The sequence below is a fragment of the Physeter macrocephalus genome, chromosome 18 (genome assembly GCF_002837175.3).
Source record: "Physeter macrocephalus isolate SW-GA chromosome 18, ASM283717v5, whole genome shotgun sequence".
NCBI lineage: Eukaryota > Metazoa > Chordata > Mammalia > Artiodactyla > Physeteridae > Physeter > Physeter macrocephalus.
The window spans coordinates 94,631,637-94,656,447 of NC_041231.1; the positions used below are offsets into that span (position 1 = coordinate 94,631,637).

The 24,811-nt window shown below is 42.0% G+C and overlaps 1 protein-coding gene across 1 annotated transcript in view; it reads left to right on the top strand.

Moving 5' to 3' along the window:
• The first annotated feature begins 5,903 nt into the window (after positions 1 to 5,903).
• Positions 5,904 to 24,811, top strand: part of DEK (DEK proto-oncogene) — a 31,165-nt gene continuing 12,257 nt past the window's right edge. The window contains exons 1-7 of the mRNA XM_024121867.3: positions 5,904 to 6,041; positions 6,400 to 6,553; positions 9,840 to 9,941; positions 10,177 to 10,286; positions 11,636 to 11,730; positions 12,615 to 12,735; positions 17,349 to 17,537. Of these exons, the coding sequence (XP_023977635.1) occupies positions 6,409 to 6,553; positions 9,840 to 9,941; positions 10,177 to 10,286; positions 11,636 to 11,730; positions 12,615 to 12,735; positions 17,349 to 17,537 (762 nt within the window). The 5' untranslated portion in view covers positions 5,904 to 6,041; positions 6,400 to 6,408. The remainder of the gene's footprint in view (positions 6,042 to 6,399; positions 6,554 to 9,839; positions 9,942 to 10,176; positions 10,287 to 11,635; positions 11,731 to 12,614; positions 12,736 to 17,348; positions 17,538 to 24,811) is intronic.

The following is a 24,811-nucleotide window of genomic DNA, read 5'->3' on the forward strand; positions in this document are numbered from 1 at the left end:
ATACACATGCAGGCCCTCTAGCGTTCTTCCGCTCCGCGCCGCCTCGCAGGTCCCGCGCCCGCTCCCGCCCGCCGCCCGGGAAGCGGCCTGTCCGCTTTCCCGGCAGAACGCCGACCAGTCGCCGGACGCCGCCGGACGGGCCGCTCGAGAGCGCGCGGCCCCTCCACCCGCGGCCAGGGCGACCCTCGCCCCCACCGCTCTGGCCCAGACCGCCGGGCTTCCCACAGAGGCTCCGGCCCGCCCCGCCTCCCCCACTCCGCGCGCGCCAACTCCCAGCTCGCGGCCCTGATTGGCCGCCGCATTCCCGCTTTCCTTCCCGAACCGCCATTTTGAAAATCTTGTTGATTCTGGGCAGCCGAGAGAGCGGCGCAAGCGTCACGCCAGCAAGCAGCCCGCGCGCGTCCTCCTCGGTGCCCGTCGCCGCCGCCCGGAGCGTCTTCGTGCCCTCGCGCGCCAGGCCCGCGGCGGCCGGGACCCGTGGTGAGGGCCGCGTTTGCGAAAGAGAGGCCGAGAGGGCGCGCGGGGCCCGCCCGCACCGCCGCGGCCATTTGGACGGCGGCCTGGGGCGGGGGAGGGGACGCGGGGCGGCCGGCGGCGCGGGCCGGGCGGTGGGAGGGGCGGCTAGGCGCCCGCGCTTTCCCGCCTCTGGACGGCCGGACTGCCTGCGGGGCAAGAGTGAAGCCGCCCCCGGGGAGTGAGAGCAGCAGACCCGGCTACGCTGGGAGGCAACTTTGGGGTCAGGTTTCCCGCGGCTCCCGGGGGCGGCCGGCTGGGCCGCCGCGTCCTTCCAGCCGGGGGCGAGGGGACCGAGACGTGTGGCTTCCTCCCCTTGTTTGACTACATGTTTTTGTTTGGGTTTTTTTGTTGTTGTTTTGTGGGTTTCATTCAGCAAAAACTCCTATATATATCCTGGCTCTTCCCTTACTTTTTCAGAGCAGTTCCTCAGAGCTATCTGAGAGGCTGTCTCCCAGGCTATAGTCCTCAGTAAGTTCCCTGAATAAAACGTAACTTGCGGCTTCCCTGGTGGCACAGTGGTTGAGAATCTGCCTGCCAATGCAAGGGACACAGATTTGGGCCCTGGTCTGGGAAGATTCCCAAATGCCGTGGAGCAACTAAGCTCGTGCACCATAACTACTGAGCCTGCGCTCCAGAGCCTGCGAGCCACAACTACTGAGTCCGCGTGCCACAACTACTGAAGCCTGCGCGCCTAGAGCCCGTGCTCTGCAACAAGAGAAGCCACTGCAATGAGAAGCCGGTGCCCCACAACAAAGAGTAGCCCGTGCTTGCCACAACTAGAGAAAAGCTCGGGCACAGCAATGAAGACCCAACGCAGCCAAAAATAAATTTATTAAAAAAAAAAAAAATAACTCGCAACTTTTAGGTTGTGCATTTTTCTTTGGTGGACAACCATAAGTATTTTGAATTTTATTCCAAGTATGATGGGGAATCATTGGAGAGTCTTAAGCAAGCGAGTACCCAATCTGATAATTGAAACAAAAATACAAACAAATCACCTTGGCTGCTACGTGATTAGTAGGAGGTGGGGCTAGCAATGTGGAAGCCACCTGACCAGTGAGGGACTATGTCAAAATCCAAGCAAGAGAGTGGACAGGATCTGAGTGACATCAGTAGAGTGAAAAACGGTTTAAAATTTGAGGGTATAAGTGACAGGATTTGCTTGTTTTCAGTAGGGGTACCAAAGGAAAAAAGAAGATTCAAAGAAAATGTCTAACTTTTGCCTTACAAACCGGAGTCCATTCAGGCAAATTTAACTGATCATATTTCTGTTAAGTTCGTCCAGTAAAAGGATCCTTTGGGCAGACAGTGGTTGAGGACTTCGGGGTGGGGGGGGTTATGAAGGGAATCAAACACAGTAAGGGGAGCATTTGGGCGGGGGGAAGCACTGTGTTGTGTTGTGTTTTTTTTTTAAACAAAGCCAAAAGATGAGTTTATTGCAAGGGTTTCGACCTGCAAGCCCGGAAACTCAAGGATATGGGAGCAATGTGTTCACTTTTTTCAACGTTGAGCTTAAAGGAGTCTGCGGAGCTGGCCTATTACTCTGGGAGAAGAGTCTGGACTGGGTGATACCGTATTTCCTCTATTATAACTAACACACATGATTTCCCCCTACATTTACAGGTATGGAAATCTTTTTCTCTTCGGTGACTGTGAACTTTCAACTTGGTAGGGGCTTTTCCCTTGCGGTGCACCTTACAAGCGACGGGGTCCTCCGAAATACAGCAGATTCGGGAGTCATCACCAGCGTGATCTCTGGGACCCAAATGAGATCGCTCACTTAGTTATTCCCCTCAACCTCTGTGAAATACTGTAGCAGCGACTTCACGGGATGTAAACTTCTTCACCACCCTCCGCCCGCCCCCCCTCCCGGACCCGCGGCCGCTCCTCTTTTCCGGGAACGAGCCACGGAGACAATACACATGCAGGCCCTCTAGCGTTCTTCCGCTCGGCGCCGCCTCGCAGGTCCCGCGCCCGCTCCCGCCCGCCGCCCGGGAAGCGGCCTGTCCGCTTTCCCGGCAGAACGCCGACCAGTCGCCGGACGCCGCCGGACGGGCCGCTCGAGAGCGCGCGGCCCCTCCACCCGCGGCCAGGGCGACCCTCGCCCCCACCGCTCTGGCCCAGACCGCCGGGCTTCCCACAGAGGCTCCGGCCCGCCCCGCCTCCCCCACTCCGCGCGCGCCAACTCCCAGCTCGCGGCCCTGATTGGCCGCCGCATTCCCGCTTTCCTTCCCGAACCGCCATTTTGAAAATCTTGTTGATTCTGGGCAGCCGAGAGAGCGGCGCAAGCGTCACGCCAGCAAGCAGCCCGCGCGCGTCCTCCTCGGTGCCCGTCGCCGCCGCCCGGAGCGTCTTCGTGCCCTCGCGCGCCAGGCCCGCGGCGGCCGGGACCCGTGGTGAGGGCCGCGTTTGCGAAAGAGAGGCCGAGAGGGCGCGCGGGGCCCGCCCGCACCGCCGCGGCCATTTGGACGGCGGCCTGGGGCGGGGGAGGGGACGCGGGGCGGCCGGCGGCGCGGGCCGGGCGGTGGGAGGGGCGGCTAGGCGCCCGCGCTTTCCCGCCTCTGGACGGCCGGACTGCCTGCGGGGCAAGAGTGAAGCCGCCCCCGGGGAGTGAGAGCAGCAGACCCGGCTACGCTGGGAGGCAACTTTGGGGTCAGGTTTCCCGCGGCTCCCGGGGGCGGCCGGCTGGGCCGCCGCGTCCTTCCAGCCGGGGGCGAGGGGACCGAGACGTGTGGCTTCCTCCCCTCCCGCAGGTCCACAGCATGTCCTCCTCCGGCCCTGCTGCGGAGGGAGAGGGAGCCCCCGCCCAGCCCGCGTCCGAGAAAGAGCCCGAAATGCCCGGCCCGAGAGAAGAAAGTGAAGAGGAGGACGAGGACGACGAGGAGGAGGAGGAAGAGGAAGAGAAAGGTGTGGAGGAAATCTCGTTTCTAGTGATCGATTTTACCGAAAACGGCTTTCTGGCTGTTTTTGCGCTTAGAGACGCTAAATCGGAGTGATTTTCAGTAAGAATGTTTGCGGAATTAGGGGTTTTTGTGTTGAGCAGTAGCAGAGAAAATAACTTTGGGAATTCCAATTGTAAAAAAATTATTCGTTCCGTTGTTACTACTTTGGAGTACAGTTTACTTCTCGCCAGCAACAGAGAAGTTCATAACATTTTATCATTTGACAGGAAGTTTCAGATCTGTTTTTTTTTTTTTAACTGCTAGCCTTGGGAGTTACTAAGGTAATGTGTTATTTTTGCTAATTTAAGTACACGTCCTTTGCTTTTTGAAGTTATTGTAGGGTCCTCACTGAAATCATATATTAAGACTTGAAAAAGTTATTCATACGAGTCCTGGAAATATTTTAATAGTTTTAATTTATTTGCTGAACTTCAGCAGACGTTCTTTTCAAAGGCTTAGGGGAGTTACTTTCACGGGGAAACACCGGTGAAAGCTGTTGCTCCCTTAGAAAGTAGTTAAGTACGAAAGCAGTGAACTGTGAAAGAAAGTTAAATGAGAGCTCAGAGCTGTCTCAGTTTTGGTGTTGAGAGAGAGCGGTAGTAGCCTATTTGGACGCACGAAACCGAGGAGCCTTAGAGGATTGAGTGATATGCTGCGTCGGTTTATCCAGGATGCATGGGGCAGTGCCTCTGAGGTGTGCCAGCTTCCTAAAATGTTTCTAACCACTTAAAGCTCCGTGTCACGGATCTTAGCCTTCTCTTGTAGTGTTAGCCCAATCTAGGTTTGTTTAATATTTGACTACCGCTCAACCAAACTTGGGAAGAGGTTTGAGGTTTTCGTCCCAAACCCAGGTTTCACTGTCATTTTTTTTTTTTTTTTTTTTTTTAAAGTCTAAACCAGTCCACCGTCAGCACTTTTTCTAAATGCAATCTGGGTTGAGATTACACGGTGTGCCTTTTGTTTGTCTAACGTGGTGTGTGCTCTAAGAGGGGAAGCATGTCCACGTTTAAGTACAAAAACGCTTAGGAAAAATATGAATTATTTTAAAATTATTCATAGTATAATAACTGAAAATTGGCCGCAGTATCTCACTACTAGTCCAAGACTTTCTCAGCGCTTTTTCCTCTAATTTTTGGTTTTGGATACCCCCGAGATGATGAATTTCTTCACATCAGGAGGAAATTATAGAAGTCATGTAAAAATTCTATAAATGACTGGTACAGTAATGCCTCGGGAGACTGATGGCAGTTTAAATTGTGATTTTTTTTTTTTAACATGAAAATTTAAAAAAAAATTATCCCCAGGCAGTTCTGTAGTTGTCCTAATTTATTATTGTTCTCCTTTTCCTCATTTGAGGTGTTTGTGGAGCAGTCGAAATTGTGGGTGTTTTTATCCTACTTGGCCCTGAAAATTTAACTCTACTACTGAGGCATCATAGAAACAAGACACTGAAATTTGTGCCAAGTGAGGGGGTGAATTAACTTAGCTTGGAGGTGGTTTGGGGAGTGAGGGGAAGGGCAGTAGGGGAGATGCCTTGTAAAAGATGACTCCTGGGTTTCTGTCTTTGGCAGCTGGGTGGATAATACTGCCGTTTTCTGAAAGATAGAATTCATGAAGGTGAGTGAGTTTGGAGATGATTATGACTTCTGTTTTGGATGCATTGAGTTTGGTTCCTGTAGGACATGAAGTGGAGCTGTTGAGTTGACAGCCTGAAGCTCAGGAGAAGGCTCTGGACTGGAGGTAGACCAGAAAAGTCATTAGCTTATAGATGGTAATCAGTAACACACATGATTTCCCCCTACATTTACAGGTATGGAAATCTTTTTCTCTTCGGTGACTGTGAACTTTCAACTTGGTAGGGGCTTTTCCCTTGCGGTGCACCTTACAAGCGACGGGGTCCTCCGAAATACAGCAGATTCGGGAGTCATCACCAGCGTGATCTCTGGGACCCAAATGAGATCGCTCACTTAGTTATTCCCCTCAACCTCTGTGAAATACTGTAGCAGCGACTTCACGGGATGTAAACTTCTTCACCACCCTCCGCCCGCCCCCCCTCCCGGACCCGCGGCCGCTCCTCTTTTCCGGGAACGAGCCACGGAGACAATACACATGCAGGCCCTCTAGCGTTCTTCCGCTCGGCGCCGCCTCGCAGGTCCCGCGCCCGCTCCCGCCCGCCGCCCGGGAAGCGGCCTGTCCGCTTTCTCGTCAGAACGCCGACCAGTCGCCGGACGCCGCCGGACGGGCCGCTCGAGAGCGCGCGGCCCCTCCACCCGCGGCCAGGGCGACCCTCGCCCCCACCGCTCTGGCCCAGACCGCCGGGCTTCCCACAGAGGCTCCGGCCCGCCCCGCCTCCCCCACTCCGCGCGCGCCAACTCCCAGCTCGCGGCCCTGATTGGCCGCCGCATTCCCGCTTTCCTTCCCGAACCGCCATTTTGAAAATCTTGTTGATTCTGGGCAGCCGAGAGAGCGGCGCAAGCGTCACGCCAGCAAGCAGCCCGCGCGCGTCCTCCTCGGTGCCCGTCGCCGCCGCCCGGAGCGTCTTCGTGCCCTCGCGCGCCAGGCCCGCGGCGGCCGGGACCCGTGGTGAGGGCCGCGTTTGCGAAAGAGAGGCCGAGAGGGCGCGCGGGGCCCGCCCGCACCGCCGCGGCCATTTGGACGGCGGCCTGGGGCGGGGGAGGGGACGCGGGGCGGCCGGCGGCGCGGGCCGGGCGGTGGGAGGGGCGGCTAGGCGCCCGCGCTTTCCCGCCTCTGGACGGCCGGACTGCCTGCGGGGCAAGAGTGAAGCCGCCCCCGGGGAGTGAGAGCAGCAGACCCGGCTACGCTGGGAGGCAACTTTGCGGTCAGGTTTCCCGCGGCTCCCGGGGGCGGCCGGCTGGGGCCGCCGCGTCCTTCCAGCCGGGGGCGAGGGGACCGAGACGTGTGGCTTCCTCCCCTCCCGCAGGTCCACAGCATGTCCTCCTCCGGCCCTGCTGCGGAGGGAGAGGGAGCCCCCGCCCAGCCCGCGTCCGAGAAAGAGCCCGAAATGCCCGGCCCGAGAGAAGAAAGTGAAGAGGAGGACGAGGACGACGAGGAGGAGGAGGAAGAGGAAGAGAAAGGTGTGGAGGAAATCTCGTTTCTAGTGATCGATTTTACCGAAAACGGCTTTCTGGCTGTTTTTGCGCTTAGAGACGCTAAATCGGAGTGATTTTCAGTAAGAATGTTTGCGGAATTAGGGGTTTTTGTGTTGAGCAGTAGCAGAGAAAATAACTTTGGGAATTCCAATTGTAAAAAAATTATTCGTTCCGTTGTTACTACTTTGGAGTACAGTTTACTTCTCGCCAGCAACAGAGAAGTTCATAACATTTTATCATTTGACAGGAAGTTTCAGATCTGTTTTTTTTTTTTTAACTGCTAGCCTTGGGAGTTACTAAGGTAATGTGTTATTTTTGCTAATTTAAGTACACGTCCTTTGCTTTTTGAAGTTATTGTAGGGTCCTCACTGAAATCATATATTAAGACTTGAAAAAGTTATTCATACGAGTCCTGGAAATATTTTAATAGTTTTAATTTATTTGCTGAACTTCAGCAGACGTTCTTTTCAAAGGCTTAGGGGAGTTACTTTCACGGGGAAACACCGGTGAAAGCTGTTGCTCCCTTAGAAAGTAGTTAAGTACGAAAGCAGTGAACTGTGAAAGAAAGTTAAATGAGAGCTCAGAGCTGTCTCAGTTTTGGTGTTGAGAGAGAGCGGTAGTAGCCTATTTGGACGCACGAAACCGAGGAGCCTTAGAGGATTGAGTGATATGCTGCGTCGGTTTATCCAGGATGCATGGGGCAGTGCCTCTGAGGTGTGCCAGCTTCCTAAAATGTTTCTAACCACTTAAAGCTCCGTGTCACGGATCTTAGCCTTCTCTTGTAGTGTTAGCCCAATCTAGGTTTGTTTAATATTTGACTACCGCTCAACCAAACTTGGGAAGAGGTTTGAGGTTTTCGTCCCAAACCCAGGTTTCACTGTCATTTTTTTTTTTTTTTTTTTTTTTTTAAAGTCTAAACCAGTCCACCGTCAGCACTTTTTCTAAATGCAATCTGGGTTGAGATTACACGGTGTGCCTTTTGTTTGTCTAACGTGGTGTGTGCTCTAAGAGGGGAAGCATGTCCACGTTTAAGTACAAAAACGCTTAGGAAAAATATGAATTATTTTAAAATTATTCATAGTATAATAACTGAAAATTGGCCGCAGTATCTCACTACTAGTCCAAGACTTTCTCAGCGCTTTTTCCTCTAATTTTTGGTTTTGGATACCCCCGAGATGATGAATTTCTTCACATCAGGAGGAAATTATAGAAGTCATGTAAAAATTCTATAAATGACTGGTACAGTAATGCCTCGGGAGACTGATGGCAGTTTAAATTGTGATTTTTTTTTTTTAACATGAAAATTTAAAAAAAAATTATCCCCAGGCAGTTCTGTAGTTGTCCTAATTTATTATTGTTCTCCTTTTCCTCATTTGAGGTGTTTGTGGAGCAGTCGAAATTGTGGGTGTTTTTATCCTACTTGGCCCTGAAAATTTAACTCTACTACTGAGGCATCATAGAAACAAGACACTGAAATTTGTGCCAAGTGAGGGGGTGAATTAACTTAGCTTGGAGGTGGTTTGGGGAGTGAGGGGAAGGGCAGTAGGGGAGATGCCTTGTAAAAGATGACTCCTGGGTTTCTGTCTTTGGCAGCTGGGTGGATAATACTGCCGTTTTCTGAAAGATAGAATTCATGAAGGTGAGTGAGTTTGGAGATGATTATGACTTCTGTTTTGGATGCATTGACTTTGGTTCCTGTAGGACATGAAGTGGAGCTGTTGAGTTGACAGCCTGAAGCTCAGGAGAAGGCTCTGGACTGGAGGTAGACCAGAAAAGTCATTAGCTTATAGATGGTAATCAGCAGCAGGCAAAGGGCTTATATCACTCAGGGAAAGGAAGCGGAGTGGTCACCAGCGTAGCTTTAGAGTGCTTTCTCTCCATGCTGCACACCATTGCCAGCATATACCTGCTGGAATCCCTTTCTTTTTACTAATTCTTTGTGGGCAGATCCTTACGTCTCCAAATCTTACCTGTCCTTCAAAGCCAGATCCAATGTTTTGGTCCTTTTTCCATAATCCAAAAAGAATTACTCTTTCATCAACTCAGAGAACTTTCAATTTTATGTTTCTTAAAGTGTGTTATCATCTACTTTGGAGTATATTTGTGTCTCACGGACCCCAGTAGACATGATCTCTTTCAAGAAATATTCAGTTTCTTAATCATCTGTTGATGCCTCCTTAGTATCTAGTGCAACTTGGCACAAAACAGGCATGCAGGTTAATGAATGGAAGGACTTCCAACAATCTATAGTGTCCTCTTATTTATCTGACTTTATCTCAGTCAGAAAGCAAATGGGTTTTAGAAAATCCAGCCTAGGGACTACCCTGGTGGCTCATTGGTTAAGAATCTGCCTGCCAGTGCAGGGGCACAGGTTTGAGCCCTGGTGCAGGAAGATCCCACATGCCTCAGAGCAGCTAAGCCCGTGTGCCGCAACTACTGAGCCTGCGAGCCACAACTACTGAAGCCTGTGGGCCTAGAGCCCGTGCTCCGCAACGAGAGAAACCACCGCAATGAGAGAAGCCTGCGCACCGCAACTAGAGAGAGCCTGTGCACAGCAATGAAGACCCAACACAGCCAAAACTAAAAAAAAGAAAATCCAGCATAATGTTTAAATTGTAGAATATATATATTATCTAGCTTAGAAAAAAAAAAGCAGTCTGGACTAAACATTGCAAAACTTTTTTACAGGGTTTTATGACCATTATTGTGAACATCATTTATTGAACTACAAAGTAATGCCCTCCCAATTGATTGCCTTAAATGTAAACTTGTAGAATTTTACCCTAGCCATAGTAACTCCAGGCTGCTCTGCCTTACTGTTGTTTTTCTTCTGTCAGCCTACTAAATTATTGCTTTGCCCTGAATATCTCTTGAAGTTCTTATAATCTCAATCTAAACTTGCTGTTTTCTGATGTACATTAAATGGAATCCCAATTAATAGAATTATGTCTAGACAAATCGTAGGTTTAATGAGCACCTTGGCGATTTTTCACAAATAAAATGACTTCCATAGCAATAATTGTAGCTGGATAGAAGTTTGTTTGCATTTTGATTTTTTTTTTTTAACTGGTTCCCCTGTGGGGTTGCCAGGTAAGTAAAATGTTACTTTTAAAAAACTTCAGTGATGCTATTAACTTATCAGGTATTTTCATCTCTGTTGTATCATTTGCTTCTCAAAATCATGCTCAGGAGAAGAGTTTATGTTTATGTAATAAAGTTAATACTTTCTTTAAGGTTTTTGTTATTTAAGAAGTATTAAATTAATTTCTAGAAAAGAGTCTCATCGTGGAAGGCAAGAGGGAAAAGAAAAAAGTAGAGAGGTTGACAATGCAAGTCTCTTCTTTGCAAAGAGAGCCATTTACAATTGCACAAGGTAAGTTTATGTTCCTTTCATTTTATAGTGAAAACGCCTAAATGTAATGATGGATAGCAGTGCTTATTAGTTTTTAGTGTTTACTAAGTAACAATATATAACTAGTGTAATTCTATCTAATTTGCCCTATAAGAGCAGAAGTTATATGTAAATTATGCTGTAAAAATCATTCTCATTAAATTAAATGTTCTAACACATAATGGGTATTTAACTTTAACATGGTATTTTTTCCTAGGAAAGGGGCAGAAACTTTGTGAAATTGAAAGGATACATTTTTTTCTGAGTAAGAAGAAAACGGATGAACTTAGAAATCTACATAAACTGCTTTACAACAGACCAGGCACAGTAAGACCTTTTTTACACCTTTTACCTAGTAGTATAATTATGTGTTAAAATACTTCACAATGGAAGCATAATTTTAGTTCTGGAAAGGACTTAAGCAATCAACTAGATCAATCTCCATACCCTACAAGTGAGCCAGCTGACGCACAGTTGAATGACTTATCACAGGACACGTAGATGGATATTAGCCATTAGTATTTTAACATCCAGGGCTCTTTTTACTGTAGTTGTTTTTAAGGCAAACTAAAATTTCACATTGTGAAATCAAAATTATGATTTAAGTGATTTTAACTGTATTAGAATAAATTTATTTTTTGGATTTTTAAACAATTAATATTTATTTATTTATTTGGCTGTGCCGGGTCTTAGTTGTGGCACGCGGGATCTAGTTCCCTGACCAGGGATCAAACCCAGGCCCCCTGTATTGGGAGCACGAAGTCTTAACCACTGGACCACGAGGGAAGTCCCTTTTTTGGATGTTTCTGACCATTCAGAAATAAATGATACAGCATATTGTATCTCATTTTGAGGAAATATATGTTAAATTAGGTGGTAATTTTTTGCCAGTGTTAGAATAAATCAGTGTTTCATTTACTGAATTACTGTACTGTACACACAACTTCAGTATTCCATATAAGTGAGGAGACTTTGCTTTGAGCTGTGAGTGGGCAGAGTAAAGTTTGACATTGTTTGACTGTCTGAAGCATGGTAAAATTTGTTTTCATGTGTGTTACCTGATTCGACCCTGACAACAATCTAATCTACACAAGTCCCATTACTGCTAAGTGGTATTAACTTATGGAGATGCTCTGTTCTTTAGTTTTTAAAGAATCAATCCCTGACTTTCTGTTGGAAAATAAATATTACTAGTAACTTGTATTATTTAAGGAAAGGATGTCATTTTTTAAAAAAATGTTATTTATTTATTTTGGCCGCACTGCACGGCTTGTGGGATCTTAGTTCCCTGACCGGGGACTGAACCCGGGCCCTTGGCAGTGAGAGCACGGAGCCCTAACCACTGGACAGCCAGGGAGTAGGCTGTCTTTTTAGTAACTTTCCACATCCCCTGGTGCTGTCAGATAACATTTAGTTGTGGTTTTATAATTACTAGTTAAAAATTCCCAGATGAAATACATTTCAATTCAAATTGTTATTTTCAAAGAATTTGTGAACACTTTATAATGTTAATATTTTAGTAGCAAATACAGTTTTCCAATGTGAAGAAAAAATGTTGAATACACCAATATTATAATGTGGAGACAGGTGTGAAAATAAAGGTGTTGGCTTTGAAATTTTTCTTGTGTACATTACTGGGTAATAAGTAGCATTAATAATAGGAGAAACATTTTCAGGTGTCCTCATTAAAGAAGAATGTGGGTCAGTTCAGTGGATTTCCATTTGAAAAAGGAAGTATCCAATATAAAAAGAAGGAAGAAATGTTGAAAAAGTAAGTTATTTTTATAAATATCATAGTTAATGTGCTTCAAACTTAATTTTAAACATTTAAATATAACTGCCCTTACGTTTTCAGTAGACTGCTGATTCTTTGCTTTAAATTCCAAGAGCATGTCATCATAAAGTATTAACTATTTCCGATAAATAGCAGCTGTCAAGATTATTGAAAACGCAAAGACATTTCTGTTTCTTAGAATAATGATACAGGTAAATCATTCACGCAGTCCAAAATTCAGGAGGTCCAAAGGAAATGTAGTGAAAACTCTTCCATTCCTGTTCCCTGCCAGCCACTGTGTTCTCCCACTTATAGGTACCATTTAAACTATTTTGAAGTTAATCAAATTTGATAGAAATCATTTCCATTCTAATGCAAACAAGATGATATATTCTTTAAAAAAAATTTTTTTAATGTGATGATATATTCTTATAAGAGTTTTTGTTTGATAGGTCACCTGTAGTTTAAAAACTCTTAAGTATTAAAGGTCGTTACCTATACCTTCTTTGAGACATTGTCAGTAGGAATACTCGGGAAAATGTATTGCTTAATCAATCACCAGCCAGAAGAATTAACAAGTTTGTGAATTTTATATTATTGAAAACTTTATGTTATATTTCAGTGGACTAAGTGAATTTATTTTCATACCACCTTTAAGACTTAATTGGTAAATGATGTTTTCCATTTATTAATAATTACATCTGGTTGTATTTTGTGCAGTAGTCAAGATTATTGGGAGTACTTCTAAGATTCAGAGAAGCTGGCTGTTTTCTTAATGTTTGTGGCTGAGCCAGTTTGGTTAGCTGTTACCTTTATATTGTGGAGAATGTTTATAAACTTTCCTATGAAATCACATTGGTTTCTTCCATTTTCTGTTTCAGATTTAGAAATGCCATGTTAAAGAGCATCTGCGAGGTTCTTGATTTGGAGCGATCAGGTGTAAATAGTGAACTGGTGAAAAGGATCTTGAATTTCTTAATGCATCCAAAGCCTTCTGGCAAAGTGAGGACCACTTTTTACTATTTCAGTAACAAATCAGTTATTTGTAGTGTCTCCATTCTCTTTTTTTCTGGAACATTTTAATTAGCATTGCTGTCAACATTCAGTAATATCTTTTACATTCAAAGAATATGCCTTCCGTTTACATATCTGCAACAATTTCATGATAGAAATAACAGAGAAGGCATACGGATGTGTTTTCCCTTATCAGATGTAAAGGATGTAAGATTAAGAAAAATAATTGTTAACTAAATGTCAAATGGGACAGAAATACAAAGTATCCAGAGTTATGTATCTCGAAGGCACTTGAAGAACAGAAACAGGTTGAGCTGAGGGTGAGGTGTTGGGCTGGTGAGGGAGGGTGTGCGACCTGTAATCAGATCAGGAAAGGCAAGGTGGTGTATTAGAGCTGGATATTTACTAGATACTGGAATAAGGTTATGAAAAAGTGACAGAAAAAAGCTGGCTCTTTGAAGTTTCTTGGACTGTATTTCCAGAATCATCAAGAGAGCCCAGGAGCTGGGCAGGGAAGTAAAAGTCTTATAGTTTTCACTACTATTCTAAAATCTGGATTAGGTTTGCCCTGACTGTTTAACAGTAACAAAGGACATCACTAGTTAAAATGTTTATTGAAGTGTTAATTATATGACCTTGCATTTTCAGTTTGTTTTCAGTTTTTTAGCAAATATTTTCATATTTTCTCATTTTGATAGGAAAGAAATTAGGAAGAGATCTAGAGGCACTAGGAGTTCAGGGGAACATCAGTGAGGGGAGAAGGGCATTAAGATTAGAAACCAGAAAATAGCTCTGGGACTTTATTTTTGTCTGCTCTTGGTGCTGTTGACCATTAGCTGGATAGTGATACTTAAGGATATTTTTGTCATACAGCTACAAACTGAAGGTGTATGGTAATGGGGGAGGAGGGGTTGTAGTTGATTTATTTAAAAGATGAGTTTGAACACTATTTCCCCGGAAGCAATTACTAAGTTGCCTGAGTTATGAGGGATATGTTTATATTCAACGGTTCCTCAGTGATTTTCACATGTGTTAGTTTCAAGACCCCGTTACCCTCTTAAAATCAATGAGGATCTCAAGAGCTTTTGTTTTTGTGGATTATTTTGATATTTACTCTATTCTAAATTAAAACTGAAAAATTCTAAAATAACAGGCTCACTACATGTTAACAAAAGTAATATTTTGTATGAAAAATAACTATACAAAATTTTAATGAGAAGAATGGCATTCTGTTTTTGCAAATCTGTTTGAGAAGACAGCTCTATTCTCATTTGCTTCTGCATTTCCTTCTGTTGCAATGTATTGATTTGCTTGAAGTACATGAAGAAAATCCAGCCACACACAGCTGTGTATCTAGAAAAAGGAGGGATATTTTAAAAACCCTTTCAGATAATTGTGGATAGTCTCCTTTGATATAACACCAAAACTCCACAGTGGGGAGGTTCTTAAAGGTTAGTTGTAATGTGGTATCTAAAACCATGTTAATAAACTTGGACCTTTTACCTATGCATATTTTGTAATATGCACTGTCCATTTGGAAAATGTTGGTACCCTGAATTATGCATATTTTCCAAATGCTGGCGCATTTCATTGAAAACTGTCAAAAAGTCACATTCATTAATATAACCATTGTCTCATCAGAAGAAAAAAATCTTTAGGTATTAGGAGGCTGTCAGGTACATGATAGTGGATGTGAACTTTCCAAAATTTTAATTTTCACTTGAAATTTTGAAATTTATCGTTGGCAATAAATACTGTCAGGTTTTTTTTGAGGTGACAGGCTCACATTTATTTCTGAGACTATGTCTATCAAATACCTAAGTCTGAATAGGCATAGTTTTTTAATTATTCTTTTAAAAATGATATTCCATGAAAAAAGGTAGCTTACTTCACTTGCTCAGTTGTGCAAGTGCTTTTCCTTGAGAAGATCAGTGAACTTCCTTATGTAGCCAAAGTACTCTATGTGTACCTCCCATTTTGTTACACAGATGTTATAAAGACATGTACTCAGAGGTTGAGAGTTAACACAGTATTTACTGTTTCAAGAACTGGTGTGTGGTTGTGAGGAATATAATGACTACAAACACAGTTTGCTGCCTCCATCTCGATAAGGTACCAGTAGGTTTACCCACCTTTGCTTTTTGCACAATTACTACAAATGTCAACGCAGTGAAAAGAGCGAATAAATAATGCCTTGGTATTATTATGAAAATAGTTCTGACCTTTTGGACTTCTGGAAAGGTCTCAGGAAACTGCAGGTTCCATGAACCAGACTTTGAGAACCACTGTTTTATCCTTTTTTATGGAATCTTACTCTTAAATCCATTTTTCATATCTGATTCTGTGATGATTACTCCTTAATCTAATGGTATCAATCTCAAGCTATTTTCTGTGCTACCATATGCTTCCATCATTTAAGGAAAACACTATAAAGTCATTAATACTAATTTTTTCTGCTCTAGATTAGTCTTAAAATTATTGATTTAACATTGTTTTACTATCTTTTTGTACTTCTAGCTTGACTGTTAATCAGATTTTGTTTCCAAAAAGGGATGATGCTCTTGACATTGGATTCTGATTAATAGATTCAGCTATTTTTAGAACCAGTATAGGAAAGCTCTAAGGCATTTATATATTATTACTTTTTTAAAATGAAAGTCTCTTCATTTATTTTTAGAAGTTGCATTTTCTTGATTGGTTTCTTGAATGATGCAACATTCTTTCATTTTCTTGTATAAATTTATCCAGCATCCATTCCAGTCCTCATCTTACTGATTTCACATACAGATTATATTCTTATAACCTGCATCTGGTTTCTGAGCTGACATAGTGAGGGATATCACATTTTTCAAATATATTCATGTCTTGGTTTTCATTTAATGAGTAGTGAGAGTTTGGTTGGTGAGTTACCTTTTCTCCAAACAAGCATATCAGAGGATTTATCCAGATGGATTTGGTTCCTGGTAATAGGTGGTAATGGCAGTAATTCACATAACAAGGTCATCTGTATACATTCTAGGAGGTTTCCTGTGGAGAACCTCTCTGAGAAATATCTTTGGTCCACTAACTTATTTTCTGGAGGTACCTAGATTGGCTGTTTCCCAGTCTGTCTTTAGAGAAGGGTAGGTTGTTTGGGCAAGCTAGAAGCTGTCCTGTGGGTTGTAGATAGCCTGAAAATGCCACATTACACAAAGCAGCCACCTTTTCTTAATTTTTGTACAGGTAACAGTGACCCCTAAGACTGAAAGTTCCTGGAAGAGAAGGGACCTGTGGTTCTGCTAGTTTCATGAGAGATAGCTTAAAGTTACCAGTAACATTTACACAATCGCGTATCTTAAGGTTATGTTACAGAATTTTCCTTATTGTAGAAAATTACATAGGCAAAAATAAAGACAAAAGATGCCCATGATTTACATTTATTTATTTATTTTGGGCTGCATTGGGTCTTTGTTGCTGCATGTGGGCTTTTCTCCGGTTGCCGCGAGCGGGGGCCACTCCTCATTGTGGCTCGCGGGCCTCTCACCACGGTGGCTTCTCTTGTGGATCATGGGTTCCAGGCACACGGGCTTCAGCAGTTGTGGCATGCAGGCTCAGTAGTTGTGGCTCGTGGTCTCTAGAGCGCAGGCTCAGTAGTTGTGGCACACGGGCCTAGTTGCTCCGCAGCGTGTGGGATGTTCCCGGACCAGGGCTCAAACCCGTGTCTCCTGCATTGGCAGGCGGATTCTTAACCACTGCGCCACCAGGGAAGCCCCGCCCATGATTTTAGAAGTAAATAATTTTAATTCCTTAGTCTTTGCCTTTTGAGATCCTTTATGCAAGTTTGTTTTATAGTTTTCAATTTCAGAAGTTAGTAAATACTCCGCTAAGAAAGCATTTAAAAATTAAATTCGTTAGTTAATCAAATTATTTTCCTCATGTGATCTCTACTTTTTAAATATGCATGGTTTAATTGAATATCAAAGTAATGGCAATGGCACTTATTTTGTGGTTCTTAATTTGTTTCATAATTAACATACTCAACTTATTGCATATTTAAAATCATCAGTGAGAATATAATCCTGGCATTATTGAAAGTAGAACCCATAGGTAATAAGAATATAAACTGTATGTTTCATAAATTCAAGATGTGTAAAATGAGGTTTTATTTCCTTTATGGATGATTCCTCCTGGTTGATTAGCGGGTCTCCTAAAGCAAGAAGGCAGTGACAGTTTTAATGCTTGTAGGAGTGAAATAAATAGCAAATCTAACTGAAAATATCATCTTGATGAAGTATAAACAAATATCTGAACTTAACACAGTGTGCACTTGGGCTTCTAGTCCCATATCAGAATGTAGAACACATACTTCTTTCAAATATGTGAAGAGTCTCTTGCCTAGAACCTAAGGTTCTAAAAAAATGAAAGGGTATTGGTAGTGCAGACAGAAAGGTTGACTTGACACATGAAGTTAAAGATGAATTATTCTCTGTAAAGCTGCTAAGCTTGGAAATAAAATTTCTTGAGACAGGAACAAGAAGAATTGAGTTGAGAAGTAGTTATCAAAAAGAGGTGGTTGACTTGGAAATACAATACCTCATTGATGTTATCCTTATTTTACGCAGCCATTGCCAAAATCTAAAAAAACTTCTAGCAAAGGCAACAAGAAGGAACGGAACAGTTCTGGAATGTCCAGGAAAGCTAAGCGAACCAAATGTCCTGAAATTCTGTCAGATGAATCTAGCAGTGATGAAGAGGAAAAGAAAAACAAAGAAGAGTCTTCAGATGATGAAGATAAAGAAAGTGAAGAGGAGGTAAAATGTTGGGGTTTTTTTCCTCATTTCTTTCCATGGAGAGAGTTAAATACTCCTGCTATATAATAGTTTAAAGACAGAAAGCATAGATTTGAAGGAACTATATATGTACCATGTTGGTTGTTTTTAATTCCAAAGACACAGAAATGATTAAGTGTAAACCCTTTCTTTCCCTTAAGGAGCTTTTAGTTTTATTGCCATGCTGGAGCGTAAGAGTTGGAAAAGAATGAGGTTGATGTGCACTAGGTTTGAGCTGGATCTTGAAGACTAGAGTAGGTAAATGAAGGGGGAGGAGTACATATCCAGACAGGAACAAAAAGGAGATTTTTAAAGAAATTTTTCATAGTATATTAATATTTTATGATTGACGTATACCATTTTATTCTGCTTTATGCAAAAAGCACGGGGTTTAAGGACCACCATTTTATCTCACTTGGGGATTATTTAATGAGACTAGTGGCATTTGAAGTTTATTTGATTGGTGGGCAAATTTTGTGTCACTTAGGAATGCCTGTCATTTTCTTTTTCTTGGGGGTATTTATAAAATGTTGAGAATATTTAGTTTCAGAAGAAAAACTTTGGGAAGAGGAGAGCTGCTGAACCATGTAAGGGGTTAGCTTTACCCTCTCCTTAATACGTATCCTCAATCAAGTAGATGAGGGAGAGGGTACAAGGAGATTATTTCCTGTTATCGTTAACAGTGTTTTGCTGGCTCTATTTTAACTTGTTTCGGTGCTCTCTTTAATGATCAGAACTTGCTCTGTAAATTGGATAATCCCCCTTGTCTTATGTAGGGGCTTGATTAATGTGGCTTGACATTTTGGACCAAGATGATTCTTTGGTGTTGGAGGGCTGTCTTGTGCATTGCAGAGTGTTTGCCCACTAGATGCCGGTAGCACATCCCTGCCCCCAGCCTCCAGCTGTGAAAACCAAAACTGTCTCTAGACATTGCCGAATGTCCCCTGAGGGCAAAATCACCTTCAGTTGATAACTGCTGGATTAGAGAGAATAAAGATGTGGTGAACTGTGATTTTATAGATGTGCATTTTGTGTATACTTGTCTTTAGGTTTTTAAAATCCATGCTTGTTTTAATGTCAGATTTTATAAAGACTTCTATAAAGCTAAGTATAGAATGCTTCATAATTTTAAAAAGGATACTACAGATCCAGCAGGTGTTTCATAACTAGTATCTTAATATATTTTTGGTGTGAAGGAAGATGAGTAATCTGAGCACTAGGGTTTTATGGAATAGATTTTAAGGACATGTAGGAGGAAAACGTGTTATTTATATGTGAATATAAATAGTAGCAATTTTGCAGTAATAGATTTCCTCATTCAACAAATTTTTGGTTATCTACTATCGTGTATTCACTACGCTTCCCAAGACTTTTTTTTTTTTTGCGGTACGTGGGCCTCTCACTGTTGTGGCCTCTCCCGTTGCGGAGCACAGGCTCCGGACGCACAGGCTCAGCGGCCATGGCTCACGGGCCCAGCCGCTCTGCGGCATGTGGGATCTTCCCGGACCGGGGCGCGAACCCGCGTCCCCTGCATCTGCAGGCGGACTCCCAACCACTGCGCCACCAGGGAAGCCCCCTCCAAGACCTTTTTAAAGGCAGACTTAAAGCATGAAAAATTGTCGTAGAATATAAACATCTAATTTTTTTTTGTAGAAGCAAGATGATTAAGAGCATGGCCTTTGGAAACTGGGTTCAAATCCCAGCTGTACTCTGATTATCACTGTTTGACTTTGGGCAAGTTACTTATAAATTCTGTACCTCAGTTTCCCATCTTTAAAATGGGGATAATGATAGTACCAGCCTCTGAGGGTTGTATTCAGTGCCTTTATTTAAAGCACTTAGAGTAGTACGTGGCACAAGTACTATATAAGTATTAGCTGCTGCTATTACTATTAGTATTAAGATGACATTTTACCATATGCAGGATTTATAAATCCAGTCTTCTTGTCATTACTGAGGTGCAGGTTAAAAAGTAAGCGTACTTTACACTCGTTTTCTCATTTGCTTTCCGGATTATTGTCCCATTGTTCTGAATAGAGTTAGCTGACATCTGTGAATGTAGATGACTCCTGATTTATAACCATATTGGTTCCTGGATGATGATCACAAGTGGAACTGTCCCACTACAAATCAAAGCCTTTCTTTCTACATTGCCTTAAATGAGGATCATTTGCTAGAAACCCAGGTCAAATGATGAAAATCCATGGAGGAAAAAAAAAAAACACAAAAATGCCTTTCAGACATTATAAGTACATAAACTCACACAATATAAAAGCTATATCATAATGCTCTGTTTTCTGCTTTGGTTTTTCTACTTGGGCTGGTATTGACAGACTTCATAAAATATAATGCCAATAAAATCTGGACTGGGAAATCTTTCTTTTTTCCTGATAAATCACCCTCTAGCAAACATAGGTATTCTTCATTTCTTTAAAGACTCCTTCAAATTTAGGGCCATCCTCCTCAAAAACTTTATTGCTGATTCCATTGCTGTGAAAGGCTCTGATTGCCTTTGAAAGGTAAGTGCTGGCAGGAAGGATAGTATTTCAATAGTAACTTTGTTTTTCCTTATTCTGTTTTTTTGAAGAGTCTGTCAAGTGGCATCCTTGTTAGGGACTTCATCAACTGAGGTATTTTTGGTCAGTACTATGAAAGAACCTCTTTTCTAAGAGGCTATACAGAGGAATTGCAGGTTGATTGGAAAAGTTGAGGATTGCTTATAGATGTAATTTTTTTTGCAGATTTTTCTTCATGGAAAATTACTGGGTTAATATTATTTATTTTTATTTCCTGAACTGAATTTTTCCTTCATAGGTAAGACTTCTCCCTGTTAAGATCAGCTTCTTGTTCTATTTTAGATTCTTGGAGTAAATAACTGAACTTGTTTCTTGTTTCCTCTGTAAATTGAGAGCTTTGGACCAAATAGTCTATATCATATTGCTGAAGTCAGAAGTTTTAAGCAGAAATCCAGTTCAAGGTATAGTTGTTCATTAGCCAGTTATATGAGGCTGAATATTATTCACCTGCTACTTTCCATATTTAGCTGTGTGAAAGAGTAGGATACTTAATTTATAAGTAAATATTATTTTAAAATGTAGGTTTGAAATCACTGAAAACTGCAGTTAAAAAAGAATTGGCAGGGTTTTTTTTTTTTTTTTAAGTCTTTTATATGAAATATGTCACATTTAGCATGTTAGCCAGCAATTGCTAAGACATTTTATTTGAGGTTCTCTGTACCTATACCTCTGTTTCTATGATATGCAGTGAGCGGTTCACAGCAATTTTTAATTCTCTTTTTCTTTACAATTAATTCAGATAAGAAGGTGCTCTTTCTGAGTGTGACCTGGGTAATAATTCCTTTATAAAAGAGCTGGTCTAAACTTCTTTATCACCTTGGCTCTTGGACATTTGCTTACTTAGGGCAGTAGAAGGAGAGCAGTTTGGAACCAGGAAGAAACTGATAGATGAGGTTTCTTTAGAATGAGAGAATAGAGGTTTAATTATTTTCTGTAAACTTATTATGAAAATCAACTGATTTACACATTGGAGTAGATCTTTAGGGAAGGATTACTGAAATGAACCAGTGAGATTAAACCATACTCAGGCATGCCGTTCACAACAGATATTACCTTAGGTACAGAGAAATTATTGAGAGTACAGAAAAAAGAAAGGAGAAGCAATACTCTCCACATTAGAGAAAACAATTCTAATTATATTTTAGACCCTTAAAAGCTAGCTTAATGCTGCTTCCGTTTTTGTTTCCTAGTGTTTTTATAAATACTCTTTATCTCTAGGAAAGTATAAAACAAACTATGGATATTTACTTTGTGAGTATTGAATTTATCTGAATGTTCCCAGATACATCAGGAATATCTTCAGCTCTGAATACTTAAAAGCCCTACTGATAATGTCCAAAACAGGAGTTCCCTTTTTCTTTCAGGACAAGAAGTCCACAGAGAGGCAATTCTGGGCTAGTAGAGCGGCTCAAGAAAGGTACTAAGAATTTGGGGACTGTCTCTTCCTGAGCCACCGTCTTTACATGTGGCATTAAACCTCATGATCTCAGGATGATTGTTTTACCTTTAGGCATTGTATCCCTGTTCCAGATAAAAAAAAGAGCAAAGGGCTTTCTTCTAGTGATGTTTTGGCTTTTTCCCCACTGGCCGGGATACCTTTTACCAGAGATCTCCATGTACATCTCATTGGCCAGAACTTTTTGCCCAGCCACCTCTAGTTGTAGGGGAGGCTAGTAAGACCCAAGTGTTAGCTTTCCTGCATCTTTAGGAGGAAGGCAGATAAGTGTGATGTTGAGTGAGCCATCCTACAATGTTTACCAAGTGAGAGAAATTTTCAGTTATCGTTTTGATAAACATTTGGACCATTTGAGGAATTATTTGGTAGTGGTGGTAGGGTGAACGTGAAAGCTTTGTTAGTCCTTAAATATGTTCTAAAAAATAAGAATTCCCCCATCTCAATCTGATCAGAGGAAATACAGAATTATATAAACTATTGAAACCTTTTGTTGGAAGGCAAAATTGAATAATTACCATAATAAAATCTGTTTAGGATTAAACTTGCTTTCATAATCTTTTGTGGAATATAGCAAGGCTTGCACATTCTTTACTCTTGGCACTCTCAAGTTTTCTCAGCCAAGTTGTTAAAAGAATAGTGTATTTTAAGCTAATACTTATTTTGTTCATCTGTTCACCCAGTACAACCTTTCTGCTGTGAGGACAGGATTCTGGCTCTGTGACAGGCGTCTTTTTTGGAGACCCTCCTTCAATAGCCCTGCTGCCTATAAAAGATAGGTAAGCCTTCTCCCAAGATTTTTTTTTTGCCTTCCTTCAGAAAGTGCTCGTGTCATTCCTCTGATTCTATACCTTCACGGTTATCAGACACATGGAAAATCTCCTTCAAATTTTTTAAAATTTATATTACTACAGTACATTATAAAAAGTTTAGATGACAGTACATTGTACTACCTGAAATTAATGGCAGCTCTCAGTTTTATCTGTTTCCCTTTAGCACATAAAAAATACAGTACTGGATGGTCCTGATTGAACCACTCAGCATAATATTCAAAAATGGCAAGCCAGAATCGTAGAAATAAATCCCATGAGAATTTGGAAAATAACTTTTTCTTTTTTTTTTCACCTAATTTTTTCCCATACATTTTGCTAAAAGACTCAAAGTCTTGCCTCCTATTTGATTAAATAGCAAAGGTGTTAAGTATCATAAGTACTTCCAACATTTTTACTTTATAATGCCACGTACTGTGTTTAATTACTGAATTATTCAGAATATTTTTAAAAAGACTTAAAATAGGGGGCCAGTACTTGGTTTTTAATGTAATCACTTTTCGATTGCTCAGTTCAATAAATTCAGAGTGTGCTAAGTGCTGTTGGGGTTAGAGAAGATATTTTCCTACCCAAATACCATTTGATTGACACTTAATATAGGATTTCAGAAGAAAGAGAACCTCTCTGTGTGTTGATGAGTGAAAGCTTTGGGGAGAGATGGAAGAAATACCAATTGAAATTGACCTTGGGGATAGAAAGGAAAGTTGGACACGTGAGCAAAGACGGGGAGTAGGAAAGTACTGTGACAGACACGCTTGTCTGTGGTTAGGTAGTTTGTCCAGAAGTAAAGCAGTTAGAGATGAAGCTAGAGCAGCGTACCTTGAAGCCAGACTATAGAGAACCCACGTGGTTGGGCATGGCTGTGTAATACAACCTTTGGGGGTAGATTGATCATTTTCCTTCCTTCAGAATGGTTGTCTTATTCTACCTCAGCATTTTGCTAAGTGGGGAAAAGAGACATGGCCTCTGTCTTCCAGGAACTGACAGTCTATCTGGGGAGAAGTACCACTCATTCCAGAAGCATTTATTGGTATGTAACAAGGAGGATACTATTGAGATCTGTGTGCCATGTACTTTCACATCTTCTTATTTAGTCTTGACTCCATGAGAGAAGGTGATATATCCTCATTTTTGTACTTTGAGGCTATAATAAATAACCAGCTTTCCAGAGCTTTAGGTCATACTTCTGTCTTCAGCTCTATGTCTAAATCTGATTTTAAGCAGTAGCTTTAGGAAAGTTAATATGGGCATATATCCACTTCTGCTTGAAAAAATTTAAAACTAAAAGCTATTGACATAAAGGATCCTATTGATCTCTTTATCTGGCTCTGCCTTTTCCTTATATGTCTCCAGTAGTTCATGATCTAGACTAGGAGTTGGCAGACCATGGCCTCTATGCCAGATCCGTTTTTTTGGTACAGCCTAGAAGCTAAGAATGGTTTTTCCATTTTTTAAATATTTGTAAAAAAACAAAAGATGAATGTACAACAGTGACCATATGAACCAGCAAAAGCTAAAATATTTACTGTCTGGCACTTCATAGAAAAGGCTTGGTGACAGATCTAAACCATATATTTCTCTCTCATTTTACTTTGTTTATAGCTAGGTGAGTAAGCTTTGGGGCTTTTAAAAAATACATGGGTCCCCAGGCCGCACACTTGATTTTTTTTCTCTCTCTCTTAAAGGTACAACCTATTTAGGTAAGTTGTGCCAGAAGACTGATACTAAAAATCAAGAAGTTTGGCTAACTGCTATTGATAGAAAAAATGTTTGTCTTAGCAAGCAGAGTGATTCTAATGAAATAGAACCTCAGGGTTGGAATAGATCGTTAAAGGTTATCTATTCTTCAAGGATCTTTTCCCATCCCAGTTTTCCAAATAATTACATAGCAACTGCTGTGTGCCAGTTCTAAGCTGCAGTGGAGATCAAGAGACATATAAGAGTCTCTGTGTTAAGCCGTTCAATCTAGTTGGTAGGAGGGGAGAGGTCAAAGATTAGGAGGGAGAAAGTACAGTAAAGTATAACTTAAGAGCTAAGAAAGTGGTTTGCTCAGATGGAGTATTTACCTCTTTCTAGGGGCGGGTAGGGAGCAAATATCCAGACAGGGAAACTTCATAGGAAGTAGCAATTTGATCTGAGCCTTAAAGGATAAACAAGAGAGGTTGGCATAACAAAAGAAAGAGATTTGGAGAAAACTACACAAAATTGGATTACACCGAAGGCCCATCTTGGCTTCAAAAAAAAAAAAAAATTCTAGAGAAATGATCTTGAGCCCATACAAAGTTAGGAGGTGAGGGCCAGAGACAGCCCTGATACTGAGTTTGGTTGGTTGTCCTTTGTTGTTCTTCTATATTTTCTGCCAACATTTTTTTTTTTTTTTTTTTTTTTTTTTTTTTT